General features: G+C 35.3%; 2 protein-coding genes across 2 annotated transcripts in view; one reads left to right on the plus strand and one right to left on the minus strand.

Moving 5' to 3' along the window:
- Window positions 1-6,756: 6,756 nt before the first annotated feature.
- LOC129260263 (CMP-N-acetylneuraminate-poly-alpha-2,8-sialyltransferase-like) lies at window positions 6,757-14,844 on the plus strand. The gene is made up of 4 exons (XM_064114109.1): window positions 6,757-6,994; window positions 7,808-7,892; window positions 10,266-10,796; window positions 11,173-14,844. The coding sequence occupies exons 1-4, from the start codon at window positions 6,784-6,786 to the stop codon at window positions 11,453-11,455; spliced, it is 1,110 nt and encodes a 369-aa protein (XP_063970179.1). The 5' UTR covers window positions 6,757-6,783; the 3' UTR covers window positions 11,456-14,844.
- The window catches only part of LOC129260770 (protocadherin-11 X-linked-like), a 28,973-nt gene continuing 23,020 nt past the window's right edge, over window positions 12,997-18,949 (minus strand). The window contains exons 4-5 of the mRNA XM_054898738.2: window positions 17,539-17,758; window positions 12,997-17,290 (exon numbers count right to left, since the gene is read on the minus strand). Coding sequence (XP_054754713.2) covers window positions 16,422-17,290; window positions 17,539-17,758 — 1,089 coding nt within the window. The 3' untranslated portion in view covers window positions 12,997-16,421. The remainder of the gene's footprint in view (window positions 17,291-17,538; window positions 17,759-18,949) is intronic.

Raw genomic sequence — 18,949 nt, forward strand, 5'->3', positions numbered from 1 at the left:
CCTATAGGCAGATTGGAGAGGATCAAAAATATTATTAGATTCAATATGATCAGCTAGTTGAGTACATGCCGCCTTCTCGATGAGTTTACCTAGAAATGTTAAGTTTGAGACCGGTCTATAATTACTGATGTCATTTACGTCCAACCCTGATTTCTTCAAAAAAGGTTTGATGATTGCTGAATGTGCTTGATCAGGGAAAATACCTGTAGAAAGAGATTGATTGATTACATTTGTGAGCAATGGTAATAAATGAACAATGTTTTCTTTCAAAAACCATGTAGGAATCGGGTCAAGTCGGGAGGATTTAGTAGCCGAAGACATAATGATTCTGGATACATTTGACTGAGAAAGCACCTGAAATTCTGCGAAAAGTGGAATATTTTGATTTTCAGTATCACTAAACTGAATGTTAACAGGTACAGTACATGCATCAAGTTCAGCTCTTATTCTCCTTATCTTGTTGACAAAAAACAAAGAGAATTGATGAGCTAATCTGGTTGCAGATTCGTATAAGGGAAGTTGATTCGACTTCTTGTTCAAAAGTGAATGAATGATCTGATATACCTCCTTGACAGAACACGAACCTAACTTTTCTTTCAAGAAATCTTCTTTAGCGGTATCAATGATTTGGCATACATTCCTATTAGCTTCTATGAACAATGTGCGATCTGAATCTAGTCGTGTTTTACGCCATTTACGTTCTGCTTTACGTCGGTGCTGGCGAGCAACAAGTACAGACTGATTAAACCAGGGTCTACGTCGCTTCAGAGGGCGGGACTTGGTTGAAGATGGTGCACAGGTATCGAGTACCTTAGTGACGCCAGAAACATACCAGTCAAAAAGAGACACATTATCTAAATCTTCTGGTTGAGATGAAACTAAGTCAAGTAAAGCATTACTGAATTGAGCTTTATCAATCTTGCGATAATTACGTAAGGAAGAAGTAACAGAGACTGGCTCTGATTTCTGATGAGCCAATAAAAAACGAATCATATAATGATCAGAAATACAAGTGTCGAATGTGTGACACTGTAAGATAACTGAGTCATCTCTGGTAAAAACTAGATCTAAAGTATGACCAAGATTGTGTGTTGGACCTTGGACATGCTGAATGAGCCCAGCCGAAGAAATGGTGTTCCTCATGTGAAGCACATCATTTTTATTCATATCTTCCCAATGGACGTTGAAATCACCTAATAACACCAATTTTCCTGGACATAGTGATATCTCACATATGTATTCATCAAATTCCTTCAAGAAGTCAGAACTTGTGAATCTATTTGCTGAAGAAGGGGGTGGTCTATACACAATGAAAAAATGGATAGAGCTTTCATCTCAAGCATTATCTATGTTGATTAAAAGGGGAAAGGCCAAAATTTGAATCCTTGATCCAAACTTTGGATGGCAAATGTTGTACTGCCCTCACCTCCCCCCCCCCCCCCCCACGTTACTTTTCTTACATCTTCACATTGACTCAATTATTAACAGAATCATAGTCTGCTTGAATATATGACAATGGAAATAAGTCAAAGATGATTTATTAATGATTTTATTTTTTAGCTATGCTTATAGATAGGATGATGATTTGGGGGCAAGAGGAGTGTTATATCTGACATGAGTGCTGCAGTCAAAGAAAATGAAATACAATTCTAGGGCTTGATTTACTTTTATAATTCTCGATATGTTTATCAACATTTTAAAAAGAAAGATTTCTTGCATAATTTATCAATTTATATTTACGATAGATGCATTCTGATAATTTGTTTTGGTAATATATCTGTTAACCTGTTGAATACTGTAATCATAATTCATATAAGCTTTGTACATGGGCAACCTCTTTACATTTAGGAAATGGGTTAAAGTATAAAATGCTTCTTAGATTTTCAGGACCCTGTTTTATAATCTTTCTAATTTATAACTGTGCCTGTTATGATGATTACCATAGAAACCTTGGTTTTGATTGGCTTTTCAGCAGGTGTTGCTATAAAAGCTACTGCTAATGCTAGAAATATCATAAATTGTCATCATTGTGTATTAACTCCAGTTAAGCTTCCAGAATGAGCTGCAAAAGGGATTAATCCTTAAAGGTTATATGGTTGACACCAATATTGTATGGTCAGGACTTTTTTTGCTATATGACATACAGTAGGCCAAATCATCCAATCCATTGTCCTATGATTCATAAACCATGTCCTAGGGCCCGTTTTATAAAGGACTTGTAACTGTTGTAACTTTGCCATTATGGCAACTACCATGGCAACAGGGTTCAGCAGCCAATCAAAATCAAGGTTACCATGGTAGTTGGCATAATGGCAAAGTCACAACAGTTCTAACTCTTTATGAAACGGGCCCCTAGTCTAGTTATTAGAAAATTATTTAGTGATTTTGACTGCCCATGTACTTGTTTAAAAAAAAACACTTGCTTGTGAATATTCACCTGTTGCAAATACAGAGCAGAGATGTCTCTTTGTCCGCTTGTCACCCTACTCATTCTTGTAATATTCACCCCAAAAAAAGCATTCTAAAACTAAAATAAAGAATATTTGAAGAGAGGATTTCAATCTGCATTTGGGAAGGGTTTGCATGGAGAATGAAATCACATTCAAGATATTGGTACTCAGTGGAGCTGTTATCTGAAAAAATATTTAATGATTATTAAAATTGAAACATACGAATGGCATGTGTGCTTTCAATATTATATCATATGGAAATTTAATATTCAACTATTTGACATAATTTCAATGATAGTTAATTGATAGAAGTGTTACAATTTTTTGCCGTTTTTATGTAACCAAACCCAAAGTCGACAATGCTCTGTTTAAGCGCATGATACCACATACATGAGTCATGATCTAATCTGATTCTATGTTGACTCTTCATTGCATCATTAATGTAACTTTATATAAACACTCATTGCAAGTAGGTTGGAGAAAGAATGATTGAGAAATTATCGTAAATAAATATATTCATGAAATATCAAGTGCTTCCAGTGTTTATTTTAGTGGATTTTGAACCAATGTGGATTATTCTTTAATCAAAGTATAGATGAGCCAGCAAGAGAGAGAGAGAGAGGGGGGTAAGGGAGGATGTGGGCCTCTTTAGCAAGATTAATGATGGAGAGAGAGAGAGAAGGGGATGATAAGAAGAGTATTTGGAATTTGCCTTTAGGGTCGGAAAATTAATGATTAAGCAAACGAAACAGAACAGACATCAAACGGAATCTGTCCTAATAGCAACTGCCGACATCATGACATGAGCAAGGGTGAATGAGAACAGCAAATTTGTAATGGACTTTGAAGACTTGGTAAAGGTTTAATAATTAAAACTGTTGTCTGACGGTCCAATTTGAAAAAGAGTTCCTTGAGCATCGCAATGAAAATTTGATATTTTTTCTCTTATTTTCCAAAACCGAGAAAAACCGAGAAAATCTAATTGAAATCAAAAGAAAGTTATTGAAATTGAAACTTTAACAATATTTTTTTATACAATTCAAATCATTCATTAGGTGGGCTGATGACATGATACAACATATTCAGCCAACTTAAAATGTTTTGGCTCATTACGCCACTGTAAATAAGTCATTTGTTCTTAAGATAGTGCCCCTTTCACAAAAAAAGCTTGCCCTTTTCCCCCTTAGGCCTCCCCCCCCCCCCCTCCACTTTTAAATTCGCTCCGCCGCCCCTGCCGACTCGCAGTGGCACCGCATTCTGTTGCTTCACATGTACACAAACAACGCAAACCGCACCTGCGCGCACCTCAGAGACATTTTTCTGCACGCCATCAACGGCCGAGTAGCTCTGCATAGGAGGATATATATGGTGTCACGCGCGTAAAACATTCCCCATAGACTCGTGTGTGGCACTTTTGAAAAATTCATTAAAAAATAAACGTGAAATTGGAGGGTCGAGTGTTTACTACCATTGGATAGGATATATATCTGGCATTCCATATCTGACCAGAAAAGGGTATCGTAGCCAGCTCATTTTAATAATAAATCGCCATTCATGAAGATAACTGTGCAAGGGATCAAATTTATCAACTGAAACAGTGAATAGCCCTAATTCTTTCGCCAGCTAGTCAAAAAATAGTTCCAAAGTCATTGATCTATTTTCCCAATTTGGACAAAAGAAGTTCAGTAGTTACCATTTCAGCGTTAGATTTTCAATTATGTTCATACACTTTTGTCAATCAGCAATATCAAATTGAAAAAAAAAATCGAATTTGTTGGGTCGAACGAATATCTAAAGCCTTCATGTTGTAATTAAGCTCATTGAAACATATGCTCTCAGGTATAGGTCGTAAGACAAAGACACACTAGTAGCCCGATTTCGACAAGGCAGAAAGAAGGCCGGAAGCAAAGCTCACACTTTTCGACAGTTTTTTTCCCCGGAGCTTTACACACAAAATAAAAAACGTTTTCTCCGGCCGACTTTTGTAAAGTAACAGCTTAGTGGTGGTTCAAGGACCACCATGTCCATGTTTATTGAAACACGCAGCTTATTCTTATCTAAAACATGCTTAAATTATCGAGTTTCAGATCAAAATATCAAAAACTTCCTGCTCGCGCTTCGCGCTCGCATTATCAATGTAGCCAGATATCCATCCTTTGCATGATTTACAAAACATGAATAGAGTGTCCAGTTTTAAGCTCTGAAGTATAAGTATCCTGTTCATGATTACAAAAAGTGCTTAGAATATCCACTTTTAATGAGATCGGAATGTCAAAAAATTATAACTAGCGCTTCGCGCTCTCTTTATATATTTTTTTAATCAGGACACTGATGTAAACAGCAATTTAGCTGATCTGTTTTGAAAAATAGATAATATGAATAAATTTAATTGTTAAAATATTTATCGTATTCATGGCTAATTGAAAAACAATTATTAAAAGGTCCATTTTCGATCAGGCCAGAACGTGTATTAGTAGTTATATATTTATCTTATTATGCGCATCGTGTTAAGGATCACAAACATTGCCCAGAATATTCAATTTTCAGAACAAAATACATGACTAAAAAAAAAAATAGCTCGCGCTTCGCGCTCGCAGTATTTAGATATGGCTTATGAGATTAAGTATATTTATGTTGTTTTAAACGAATAAAGCTAAGAATTGACTGTTAGGACTATACCCCTTCAAATTAACAAACAAAAGTAAACTTCGAGCTGCCGATCGGGGAAAATATGGCTGAACATTTTTTTTTCGCCCCCCCCCCCCATTGGCAAAAGCTGGATCCGTCCATGATTTAAGCTATATAAAAATTGAGTATTATTATTACTTATCAGGTAGTTACCATGCAGACGGTACTTTCTGATTCACTGCCTATTAAATGCGGAGTCCCTCAAGGAAGCATTTTAGGCCCCATTCTTTTTATGTCTTACATCAATGATATGTGTACTTGTATTAACGAATCTAAATTAATTTTATATGCTGATGATAGTGTCTTGCTATATTCGGATACAAATCCCAAGATAATTGATAAAAAACTTAGTGCTGATTTGGCTAATTGCATCGAATGGATGTCTGACAACAAGCTTAGTTTACACGTTGGGAAAACGGAAAGCATTTTATTTTGTTCTAAACGAAAGTTAAGATATACACACGATTTCAAGGTTTCATATAATAATCAGGTAATTGAAAAAAAAGATTCAGTAAGATATTTGGGAATTAATTTAACAAGTAACCTATCATGGACGGGTCTGGTAGACTCAATCGCCAAAAAGGCTAATTCACGCTTGAAATTTTTGTATAGATATCAAACCTGTTTGAATATGAAGTCTAGACGTATTTTATGCTTTGCGTTAATACAATGTTTATTCGACTATGCTAATGCGGCTTGGTACGGTAGTCTGGGTGTTACGGATAAGAAAAAGCTAAGAATAATTCAAAATAAAATTGTGAGATATATAAATGTTTTAGAACCAAGAGCACATGTCGGATATAATGAACTTGAAAAGGCAGGATTGCTTCATGTAGATCACAGGTCACAACAATTAGTATTACACCACGTGCATAAAATATTCTATTCGGATAAATTAGATCATTATATAGCAAATAATTTCACCCGGGTATCAAATATCCATAGGTACGATACTCGAAATAGTAATTTTAATTTCGTATTACCAAAACGTGAAGGACATATTGGAAACACTTTTTATTTTAATGGCATCCAATCTTGGAATGCTCTTCCTGATAAAATAAAAGCCGTTAAATTCTTTTGTCAATTTAAGAGTGCATTAAAAAATCACCTAAAACTGGAAACTGCCCGAGAACAGCATTACCAGTAAAATAACACATTTTGTACAGTTGGTTTCTAGTATTGTAGATAATGTATACATTAGGGTATGTTAAAATATAATCTTGTTTTACATATTAGGAAGATTATTGTTTGCTTCAGATGTTTGCAAATTATATGACTGATGGATATGTTTGTATGTATTTTATTTTTTCCCCCCAATATTCCAGTACTTTTCGTAGTTTATATTTTTTGTTACAATATGTTAATGTTTTATACTAACTATAGGACCCCATTGGAAATAAGCCTTTCGGCTTTCATGGGCTATCCTGTCAAGGTATTTCCTCAATTTCATTGTAACCTCCTGTGATATTCTTGACGAATAAAATCAATCAATCAATCAATCAATCATTAATTATTATTAACACAACTCTACGAGCAAAGGTCATATTTCCAAAACACCAATCCAGATCAGGTCATATATCATTCATGAACATTAATCGTTCCATTAATCGTTTAATGCTCTACAAAGTACGAATCGACGGCGTCCATGCTCATAATGTTGATAAAAAATCTATGGAGACGTACAAAAGGGGCTCGATTGACCATAGTTGTAACCGTGATCACCCTCGTTATGGTACTGTGGTATCTAAATTTTGTTAAATTCTATGGCACAATTAGACATGACGGATCTGAATATATTATATATGAACCAACGTTCGAGGAATTGATGAGCTTGTATCAAACAACAACTCATCAAGGTGAGTGGTTTGTTTTCAACCGCAATAATCAGGTCTTTTTTGTTCTTATTTTATAATTTTAAAGTTTTCCATGATAATTCCAGAATCTAGAAATGTTCAGGGTATTACATGATTAGGGTGTACTACATTTTGTCAAAGCAGGTACGGGCCTGCTCTAAACTTTTTATTATTTTTATTATTCAAGTAGGTCGTCTATTTGATTTTGTTCAAATGTGAATGCATCATAAAATATAATGAAACACATTGAGAGATATATGTCATTAACTCACCTTACAGAGAAAAGGACATCAAACGAATCTCATTTGAACCATTTCAGGATATTTTTTGTTTGGGGGAATTTAAGGAACCTGTAATATTCAAATTCAAATGAGGGTAATTATTTTTGTATGTGGAAGCAGAGGTAAAACTATCAATCCATTCATCATAATGAATGATCACCTTCAGAGACAGCATTTTCTTGTTTTATCACCGTTGTCGTTAAACAGCAAATGATCATAATAATTGTGAATCCATACTGTGTACTTTCTATATGATTACACTCAACTGCATTACGCTAGCATGTAAAACCATGAAATAATAGTTATAATCAAATCATAGCCAGAGGAGAGAATCGGATAATTTAAGCCTATGCCTATTAGCTTTTTGAAATGCACTACAACATGCAGAACCTGTCTTATTTATTAAAAACTCTCTTGGAAATGTTTTCATAAATAAAATGTTTTTCTTCAAATGTTTTTTTAATCGGCAATGTATGATTTTCTTGAGTAATTATCCTTATGCCTATAACATTATCATTTTCGCGTATTACTCCAGCCAACCTCAGCGATATTCCTCCTCCTTCTCGACGTCGTGCTCAGCTGATGAAACCATTGTCCGTGGACGCCAGAGAAAATGCAAGGTAAAATTAAATAAAATGCATTTAATGCATAATTCACTTATCCATAAAATTCATACATATTAAGCATGTATTTTTTCAATAATTAAACATGGCGTCACATTTAAAACGCTCAATCAAAATAGCTTGACGCCGACCTTCTCTCAATGTATTCAGTCGATAAGATAATTTTTGTTACAATGAGGTTATACTTTTTTGTTAATTTGAATTTTTAAAATTATGTCGCCATTTCGACCTACAAAAAACTATTAAGTCGACATTGTCTGATAAATATCGTAACAAGTCGGGAAAAATATGGACATTGCGTCGATTATATCAAACTATAGTCGTCAAGTCTTTAATGATTCCATATCCATCTATGACAATGCATATGTACAATGTATATTATTGTATAATACCTTGATTTTACCATATTTGAATTATTGCAATATTGCCTGGGGTAATACCTTCCAAACACATATTAATAGAATATTTCTTTTGCAGAATAAAGCCATGAGAATTATAACTCACTCTTCTTATCTCTCCCATTCTGGACCATTGTTTACTTCTTTGAAAATTTTGAATATAAAAGATTTGAATGGAATGAATATTGCACTTTTCATGTTTTTCTATAAAAGGATCTCTTGCCTAGTTCCCTTAAGAATTATTTTTTATTAGACACATCTGTACATACTTATTCAACAAGAAATGCCCAAAGTATCCATATTCCACAGTGCAGTACTTCCATCTTCAAAAACAGTATATTTTATCAAGGACCAGTTATTTGGAACTCAATCCCTTCTGACATTCAATCAAGCCCTTCGGTATCTGTTTTTAAAAGGAAATACAAAACATTTTTATTGTCTAAGTCTTAGATTTATTTTTGGTTCTCCCCCCCCCCCACCCCATTCTCATTCGGTTAAGGTTTAGTTAGGTGTTTGTTTGTTATGGTTTTTTTCTCATTGAATTTGTGATTATATGATGTTTTTAATATTTCTTTAAGTACAATTTTTGTTATGGGTTGGCCTCACACAAGGTTTCTTCCTTTTTGGTCATTACCTTCCTCACTTTCTTTAAATCTAATGTTCATTGTATTTACAATTTTACATTGTCTATTTTTTATCTTGATCTCTTGAGGAAAAATAAATGAAACTTGAAACTTGAAACAATTAAAATGTATATTCGTGTCGTAAGAATCAGTGAAGTCATAAAAAGAATACTATACTGTAGTATATCAATTCACAGGTTACATATGTTATTTCGTGTTTTTTTTATCTGTAATTGTTTCAAGTCGTCGGATTACCTCAGTGCAAAGTATTTAGCTTTAATTTCCCTCACCTGCTTTAAGATAAGATAACATTATTTCATTCAGGTCATGCAGGTCTAGTGCATCCAAAGATCACGTATTATTGGTAGCGAATCAACTTATCACATTGTGGCGTCTTTTCTCTTCTGCATTTCGAAATATAAAACAAACAAAAAATGGTGCACAGGTTTGCATGTATTTTTGTGAAAATTTGCAATAAAGTAAGATTTTGGTCAGCATTTGAATTTTTGGGGTGAGGGGTAACCGAATCTCTGCCCTATGGAAGCTTAACAGTGCCACCAGATGTTCGGATAATAATCTTGTTATGTCTATACATCCCTTAGAAAAAAAAATGACCTGATGACGAGATCTCAGATCTCATCATGTCTCCATCCTGTGAGAGAGATGATCAGAGGTCAAGATCTTGGATCCATGTCATCTCATCATCTGTTCTAAACGATGTAGATATGACGAGATCCAAGATCTTGTCATCTGATCATCTCTCCCACAGGATGTAGACATAACGAGATCCAATATCTTGTCATCTGATCATCTCTCCCACAGGATGTAGACACGACGAGATCCAATATCTTGTCATCTGATCATCTCTCCCACAGGATGTAGACATGACGAGATCCAATATCTTGTCATCTGATCATCTCTCCCACAGGATGTAGACATGACGAGATCCAAGATCTTGTCATCTGATCATCTCTCCCACAGGATGTAGACATGACGAGATCCAAGATCTTGTCATCTGATCATCTCTCCCACAGGATGTAGACACGACGAGATCCAAGATCTTGTCATCTGATCATCTCACCCACAGGATGTAGACATGACGAGATCCAAGATCTTGTCATCTGATCATCTCACCCACAGGATGTAGACATGACGAGATCCAAGATCTTGTCATCTCATCATATTTTTCAAGGATTGTAGACATGACGAGATGATTATCTGAACATATGAATGGCACTTTTAAGCTTCCATACCATGCACACTGCCCCCCCCCCCTCCCCTGCGTGCACTTTGGGAGGAAGGTACAGTACTATCAATACTAACTGATAACTTATTCATCCACCATACAGGTCCAAGATAATGGAATACCTGAATACAAGCACAACTTTCAGGATATTTCGACGTGACATCGAGCCCCAAAACTATAAGTTTGGCGTCAACTTGACCACAATCCTACACCAGAATCAAACGGAAGTACTTCCCTCCCCCGTGGGTCACCGATGCGCTGTAGTAGGTAACTCTGGTATCCTTCTATCAAGTCTGTGTGGACACGAGATCGATGATTACGACTTTGTCTTCCGATTGAACCTTGCCCCGGTTGACGGTGAATTCACCAGAGATGTGGGAGCCAAAGTCGATCTCATTACCTTGAATAAGATGGAGCTCGTTCAGCTTGCCAAACTCTCAACGGGTCTAAAGACTCAGAAAGAAGGCTGGATGTATATCGATAGACTTAATTTCATCACCAATAAGAGTATCATATGGTATCCAAAGGGGTTTCCAGATAAACTGAGTAAAATAGCTGTTTCCTTCAGAGATACCCTATATCTTCAACCGACTTGGGCGTATAGCCCTAAATCTCTCATGTACCTGGCATCAAGGTAAGAAATGAGGAGCAGATTAGATTTGTGTTCACAAAACCTCATTGAAAGTCTTGATTTGTAACGATGTATACATTACGTTGACGTATGTCGTCATGTTTGTTTCATTTGTATTTTTTTTCAAATTTCATTACATTATCTAGATTTACCAATCATGTTATGTTGAATTCGAATCATGTTTAAAATCTCAGAATTTTTTATTTGACTTACATGTATTCTGCTATTTCCCCCAGCCCATTTTTCAGATCATAACAATCATATTTGTAAATATGGAAATTCGTTTGAAATTTTGTTTGTAATTTTGTTTGATTTGTTTCAATATAACTTATGAAAACTAAAATAGAGATATATGTTTTTTTCAATATTTTGTTTGTAGAGTATGGAAAAACCCAGTGTCTTCGACTGGTTTATCTGTGATGACTGCAGCTCTACTACACTGTGATGAAGTCACCATGTATGGATTCTATCCTTTCCCAAAAGATACCCGAGGACGACCCTTAAGGTACCATTATTATGAGCCCAATACAGGCTCATTTTACTCAAAGGGGAACAGTACTATTGGCGTTCACAGGATGCCCAAGAAATTCGCGCTTTTACAACAGCTAGCCATAGATGGCGTGCTCCGATTAGTCACAGAGCGATGTTATGAGGAAACTTGACAGTGCCTAGATGGAGTAGAATGGGTATCGATTCAACACAGTTTCTAAATAAAACTGGTGCATGTGCGGTGGGGCAGGTCCCTTTGAACAATTTTTGAAGTGGATGTATACTGTGTGAGAGCAGGCAACTTAGATATAGATATGATATTTCGTGGAATATTTTTCTGAGAAATAAAGGAAATACAGGTTATCCCTTACAAAATGATAATAATTATGACAGGCATTGTTTTTTGTCCTATATACATGACACACCCTAGCCCCTCCCCAAACCACAATCACCTCTTTAATTTCTCTCCCAAAATAAGGATGTAGTAAATTTTTGAGCTAATGTTTTCATGTTTGCCAATGAAGGCTGAAAGCAAAACAGAATTCGTTTAATTGGATGATTATGTCTCATTTTTATTGACATTTTTTAATTTGTCTTTTTGTTTTTGTTACTGTGTGTTTCTTTTAATCATTAACAAGCGTGAGTATAAGACACAGAAGACAGAGAGACTGTATCGAGATACAATATCATGCACTGATGTGCATGCGTGATGAAAGGCAATATTATTGGAAAGTGCATTTTTCGCAGTTGCCCTTTTTAGTTTCAAAATCAGTTCCATGTTTATAAAACTGTTTAAAAAACGTATGATTTACTATTGGTTAAAATTCTGATTTTGAGTCATTGTAATACATAATGCAGCCACATTTCTGCTTTTAAACTGTCTTTCTTTAGTCCAAATTCTTAAAATGTGTTTTTGTTACCACCACTAGTAGTAGTAGTAGTCGTGGTAGCATAGGCGGCGGAAGCGGGGGAACGGGGGTCCTGCCCCCCTAAAATTTTGGTTGATAACCTTTTTTTTTTTTTTTTTGCTAGTCAATTTTTTACCTGTGTCCAACCCAAAATTTTAGGTGGACTCCCCCTAATTTTTTGTTTGCTTCCGCCGCCAATGGGTGGTAGTGGTAACGGTAGTGGGTGCGGTTGTGGGGGTCTTTCTATATTACCGACATCATCATTGTTATCTTCTTCTTCTTCGTCTTCTTCTTATCCCCTCCTTTTTCATTCTCCTTTTTTATAACGCCTTTTTGCTTTTCTCTTTCATGATCTCCACAATCCATTGCGAAGAAATCGGTGAACACGTCTCACTGGGAAATGAAGACCAGCACGGGATGAGCGTGTCTTTGCCTTTTTCTTACAAACTTTTGTAACTGTTTCCTTGGAAGTTGTTAATTTTGTCATTTCTAATTTTTGTATTTGTTTTAAAATGTTTAAGCTTTTATAACGATTAGATGTCTGGCATCTTTTTGTTGTTTTTACGAACCTTTTGGAATATTATTTTTCGCATGTTAAAGTGTATTGCCTTTTTACTGTTTGTATAAACTGTTTTGTTTAAACTACCCAGTTGTAAAACAGATAAATATGAAGAAATTCGTGGAGTAGAAAGGCATCAGATAAAAGAAAACTGGGGGTAGACAACAAGGAGAGGGGAAGGGCCAGTAAGTGAGGGTATTTTTTTTAAACCAATAACTATAATACAAATGAGTCAAAATCATCCTGATTGACATTTTCACGGTATAATTTTATTACAATGTACATAATATACAAATACGAATTATGACAAAATATGAAATTAAATACATGTATAGCTGCAATTATCACAAACATCAAGCAAAGGGTATAAATCGATTTGATCTCTCTTGAACAAAACATTTCCCGAGAGAGATTCTTGATTCAAATTATCGAAAATTCATTCAAACATGAAAGTCGCATTGAGCATGTGGATCAATCCTATTGTTTGAAAGTATTTGATCAGGAATGACAACGTCCAACTTTCTAGTAGTGCAAAAAAAATCAACGTCTCTGATGTTTTGATTCGTATAAATATAGGCGTAGCTTGTTTTAACATACTCAACAATATTATTATATACAACTATTCAATGCAAATCACAACTAATCACCTAGCACAATTCAGCTCACTTACAATAACTCTACGGCAAGCATGATCACAAAATAATACTTAATAACTCAGTCTTTCTAAAAGATATGGGATATAATACTGGTGTAAATATCATTGTTCGAAAGGAGAAAAATCACCAGTATCAAAAGGCACTTAGGTCGAGCAAACAAAGAATAAAATTATGTATCTATTGAATTGTTTTCGACTTTGATTAAAATACGCATCTATACCAAGCTGCGAATTCATTATTGAAATGGTTTGTACAAGATGATGACTTCGCTTAGGTCATATTATTAGCATTAACCCCATTCCCTGTATTTAAGTATTGACATCAAAAGCAGTTTCAGACACCATCATCAACGGCGATGGGTTATGTTATCAATCACCTTTGGCAATACATTGCATATCTGAATGCTCCTTTATGACGAGTAGGTTGTGACTGATTGCCACTGACGATCTACTGCCATACGTGATAAAGTTCCCGCTATGGGTAAGACGTCTCGATAATGACATGTTACTGATCACCACCCGTTGGTGATAGCGTCTGAAATCGTCTTTAATGGCAAAACTTAAATTTTCTTTGCATTCAAAACCATGGAATAAAACAAAGTATAGTTTGGTTTGTAGAACAGCCATAGCAAAATAAATTAGTGAACTAGTTTCATGGTAATAACAGCATGTATTGCAGTAATGGTTAGTTTACCAATCCTAGCTAAATATGAATAAGAAATACAAATATTGATACGAAAAACATTAGGTACAAAGAATGAAACTAATGAAAATAATACAACTATGCTACAAAAGATAACATTGGTCAACAATTCAAATGAATAGCAAAACAAAGCTCCGAGGAGAAAAGATAAAAATGCACAACTAAAATATTGTCCAGATTTGAGACTTTTCAAATTCGAACATGAAGGGGCCTATACTCACTCTAACCAAAGTGTGTAACAGATTTACCCCCATCTACGACTACGGATGGCCACTGCTTCACCAGATTTTTTCTCCATTTTAGAGGTTCAAGCACACAAGAATTGGTAAAATAATATTGAAGATGAACTAAAAATGAATTAACTCCGACAATAGATAGAGACGATGAAGTATAAGATTTTACTCAGTAAATGCATTCGAACTTAATGAGATACAAAGTTTTTTTTTTCTTTCTTTCTTTTGGAAAGGATATCAATGATGCACAATAAATCGTGTGCTGTCTGAGAATATGTAAATATAAATTCAAATGTTGTCGGACGTGCATTTTAATCATTATTCGTCCTTTGACTCGTTTTCTAATCATTTGATAATTGTGACCATTTTTAAGATTGTCAGGTGCAATTCATTTTGAATTGGCTTCCCAGTCACCAAGGAAACAATTCTACAACAAAGAAAGAAAAATATTAGACTCTCAGATTTTTAACCAACCCCAAATTGGTTAAAAAAAGAACTGACCAACTGTTGGTTAAAAAATCTCAATCCATATTGCATGCATTTTGTTTTAACCAACAATGATAGGTTCATATTTGAATCAAATGTTGGTTTACACAATTCTGAGAGAGTGTTAGATAAGTGCAATGATTGATTGTCAAACTACGCAGTAAAATAGGAAGATAGATGTCACCATATAAAATTTATTCTAAATGGTCACAAGAAATATGACTACGGTAGCAGTAAGAAGACAAATCTAAAAGAGGAATACAATTAGGTGAATACAACGTAATATTGCTAAAAATTCTATGTAGTAAACAAAATCATAAAGAATGATAATAATTTCTAACAGGAACCGTCCGTCATTCTGACGACTGGTTTTCGGGTAACATATTAAGTTATTAAAATGAATTTGCTTCTTTGGTTAAAGTAAGATCTCATTCCATTGTTAGTGTCAAGAGACTTGCTTGAAATACTTCTGAGATTTATGTTTATAGTCCCAATGCAATAGGGTTTACCGTGCGCTCGTTTTTAGACAATAAAATAGTCATATCACAATCACGTTGGAGGGGAAGTCGATTTCACAATTTCTAACACTTAAATAAGCAAATAAATTAATAAATCTAGAATGGCTATGTTTTCAATAATATTGTATCATATTTTTCAAAAAATGAAAGGTAGTTAGATATCAAAATAACCTTAAAATGTTACTTCTGTGCTACCGATTTTCTTTAATATTGATTGATTTCAGCTCATATTGTATTTCTAATGTTATTGCTCTAAACACGATTCATTTATAAATCACTCATTGAGTATCCAATAAGATAGATAATTTGATTATCTAATAATACATGAAGAGTTTCTATTTATATTTACAGCACAGTTACAATCTGACTACATTAGTACTTCTATATACGTAACACACACAGGGCGGTGCGACTATGTCACAACTACGCATAGAACACAATTCAATATACATGCTTCTTGCAGTCGAACTGAAATAAACAGTTCTTGTCAAAAGCATAATTAGAAATAGAATAGGTATATAAATTTAAGCTAGAGATAATAATTTATAATATGAGAATTTCCAAAGGTGTAACTGATATTGTAATCTATAATTTTACCCAAACCAGGTAGCAGTTAGCATGGTTAGCATCTTACATTCACGAAGAAGAAGATAGCTTATATATTTCAGGAAAGGGCTTTATATTTTATGGTCTATTTTCAAGAATGTAAATGTGAGGTAAATATACCATGTATGTAATTTTAATGTTTGCTCTGCTAAGTAACCTTTTTTTTTCCTGTTTGAATTCTAAATAAAATCTAAAACGAAAATTTTAGACTCAGAGCAAAGGCACGAATGCGGTCAAAAACCCTTGCATAATAACAACAAATTCACCATCAAACATCATAAATTATTCTTTACAATATTTACTTCATAAATAATAGATATTTACAAATCTCGTTGGCATGAAAATAAGTAATATTTGCACATAATCGTGGGGAAACGTCACATAACGTGGAGGGATGATATCGTCACGTGTTCATGATCACGTGATGTAAGAGTCAGGTGATGACGATGGGCTTTGGGCCCAGATCACGTGTTATACCCAATCTGTGTACATCCTCTCGCCGTCTGCTGATACCCCTCCTGATCGATCTCCTCCACATTTTTCGAGGACGGCCTCGACCTCGTCAGGCGAGTAACGAACTGGTGTCATTTCGTTGCTCGCAGCCGACGAACTCGAGTACGTTCCAACACTATCCGAGCTGGAGTTATGACTATCACCACTAGAGTTCCTGCTATTACTCCTACCATTCTGCATGCCATTTGGTAGGACGCCATTTGGGGTACCACCGTTCGGTATGCTACCGTTCATACTGTTTCTATGCAAAGGGTTTACCCCGTTTATATGTCCCCTATTAAGGTCATTGCGGTATCTGACGTCACCGTTTAGAGCGTCATTATTATTTCTGTATTTATCCGGAGAAGGTTTGGTTACGACGAGGCTAGGAGCGTCTTGCGAACTTCTTCTCTCAGATGGATGCTCTCTAATCGGAGTTAAGGGCAGTGCGTTCCCGTTACGTTCATCGTCTACGATGACCGCAGGGATGTTGCCATAGTAATTGTTGTGATCTCTCGTTGTAGGCGGTTGCTGCCCCAGTCCAGGGTTGGTCGAGCCTTTGGGGATTGGTTTATGGTTCGGAGTAACCTTCGAGACATTCCCGAAGGCAATGGCAGGGTTGGGTGGCTTGGGGCTTGTTGCAGGAGGGCGGTCTGTGTTAGATTGATAGCTGCGGTAGCTACCGCCTGATGATCGGTTATCATCATGCTTTGAGAATTGGACAGTCTTTGGCTTGGTGATAGATGATGGGCTTGGCATCCAACATTCATCGGAGTGACCAAGTGTCCTACATTCTGGTGTGCAGTGAGGGCTAGCCATGTAGCTATGACGGTGGCTTCCAGAAGGAGCTACAAGAAGAAAAGAATATTCATTAACAATTATAATATCAAATAACATCATTCTGTTCTCTATGAGTATGATTATATGAAATCTAGAAGAGCAACGCGACCATCCAGTAACTGGCTTTCAAAATCAAAATATTTTCAAAAGCAAAAATCCTTGGAAACAGTCTTAAATACTTTTTATAAGTCCATGTTCAGAATCTGACTTGTATTGTAGTTTTGAACAAAAATCCGTGCTGTTTTGATAAACTTACTTTGGCTATTGCTGATATTCTGTGCTGCCAGAGCTGCGATACGCGGGTAAGACGCTGACCGCCTGGAGCTCCCATCAGCTGAAGATAAATTTCCTCTATATCCATTTTCCCGCTCAATTTCTCGGTCTCCACCATGTCCACTGTCGTAGCTACTACCACTGCCCCCTTCTGAGTTACGATCCTCGCTGTCACGACGGAGCTTACGAAGAAGACGCTGGACCTGTAACGCGAGAATGACCAAAGAAAACACAATCATTAGTGATGTAAAAATCACAGTATTGAGTAGCATAAGTAGTATTTTGGTAAAAACCATGTTTCCTATCAATTTTCTAAAATATTTGGTCTATTGATCTTTTTTCACACATAAAAATAATTTTAAAAATCAATTTAAAACCTCATCAATTTTTTTTTTCATTACCTTTGCTCACCCGAAACTCAGCCCTCAAAATTGTAAATCTCCAAGCCCTTTGTTGAATATCGCGTGTTAATTTCTTCAATCTGCAGTTTGAACTGTTTATAAGCTCTTTAATAAGTAAAAAGGTCCCCTAAAAATTGTTATACCTCTTATGATTTCAGAATATGATTATGAGCTTATTTATCATATTCATTTCTAAAAATTTACAAAATCAACTTGAATCTATTTACAAAAAATCTTTGGCACTTGCTTGCAAGAAAACGTCACCCATGAGTTTGAGAGAGTCGGCAAAATGGGCGAGTAAAGAATTATGTGAATTACGAACAACATCGAATAAATTGACTCCAAAACAATAGATTTTTTGTAATAAAATACCTCTAACAATTCATTTTGACTGTAAATTGAAAGTAAAACCACGATTTGACCATGTGTCTGAAATTTAAGCAGTTAAAAAGCAAACGCGACACAAACTAGTTTAGAAACTGATCGATTTTTTTCTTTGTGCATCTCCAAATTCTGGAAGTGTCTTTACATGAAGGAAGGAACAAAGACGTGAAAAAATCGTTTTCATACATGCATCATCGGATCACCTATTGTATATTTACTTCTCTCACTTCTGTCTTACATCAAAATTCCCTTTGTGACTTAAAGCTTTTTTCTTTAAGAACTCGAGTCTTGTACTCGATGGAACATTTGTATTGTTCGATTCTTGTACCACAGGTATTGCTGAATGCAAGAAATTGGAAAGGCTATTTGTTTATATATCGATTTGTACATCTGCAGATGCGACCAGCCTTAATTCGAATCGTGTTCTATGTGTTGTAACAAATTGGACTGCATGTTTTTAAATATTTGGACTGTCTGCTTTATGAATGAAGAAAGAGATTATTTGCTTTGTTAGGCGATGACAGGTGTTTTTTTTTTCTTTTCTTTTTATTGTTAGGTTTCTAGTACTAGATTTTGTACACATCGAATGTAATGTAATGTAATGAATAT

This window comes from Lytechinus pictus, unplaced genomic scaffold, assembly GCF_037042905.1.
Source record: "Lytechinus pictus isolate F3 Inbred unplaced genomic scaffold, Lp3.0 scaffold_19, whole genome shotgun sequence".
NCBI classification, from domain to species: Eukaryota; Metazoa; Echinodermata; class Echinoidea; order Temnopleuroida; family Toxopneustidae; genus Lytechinus; species Lytechinus pictus.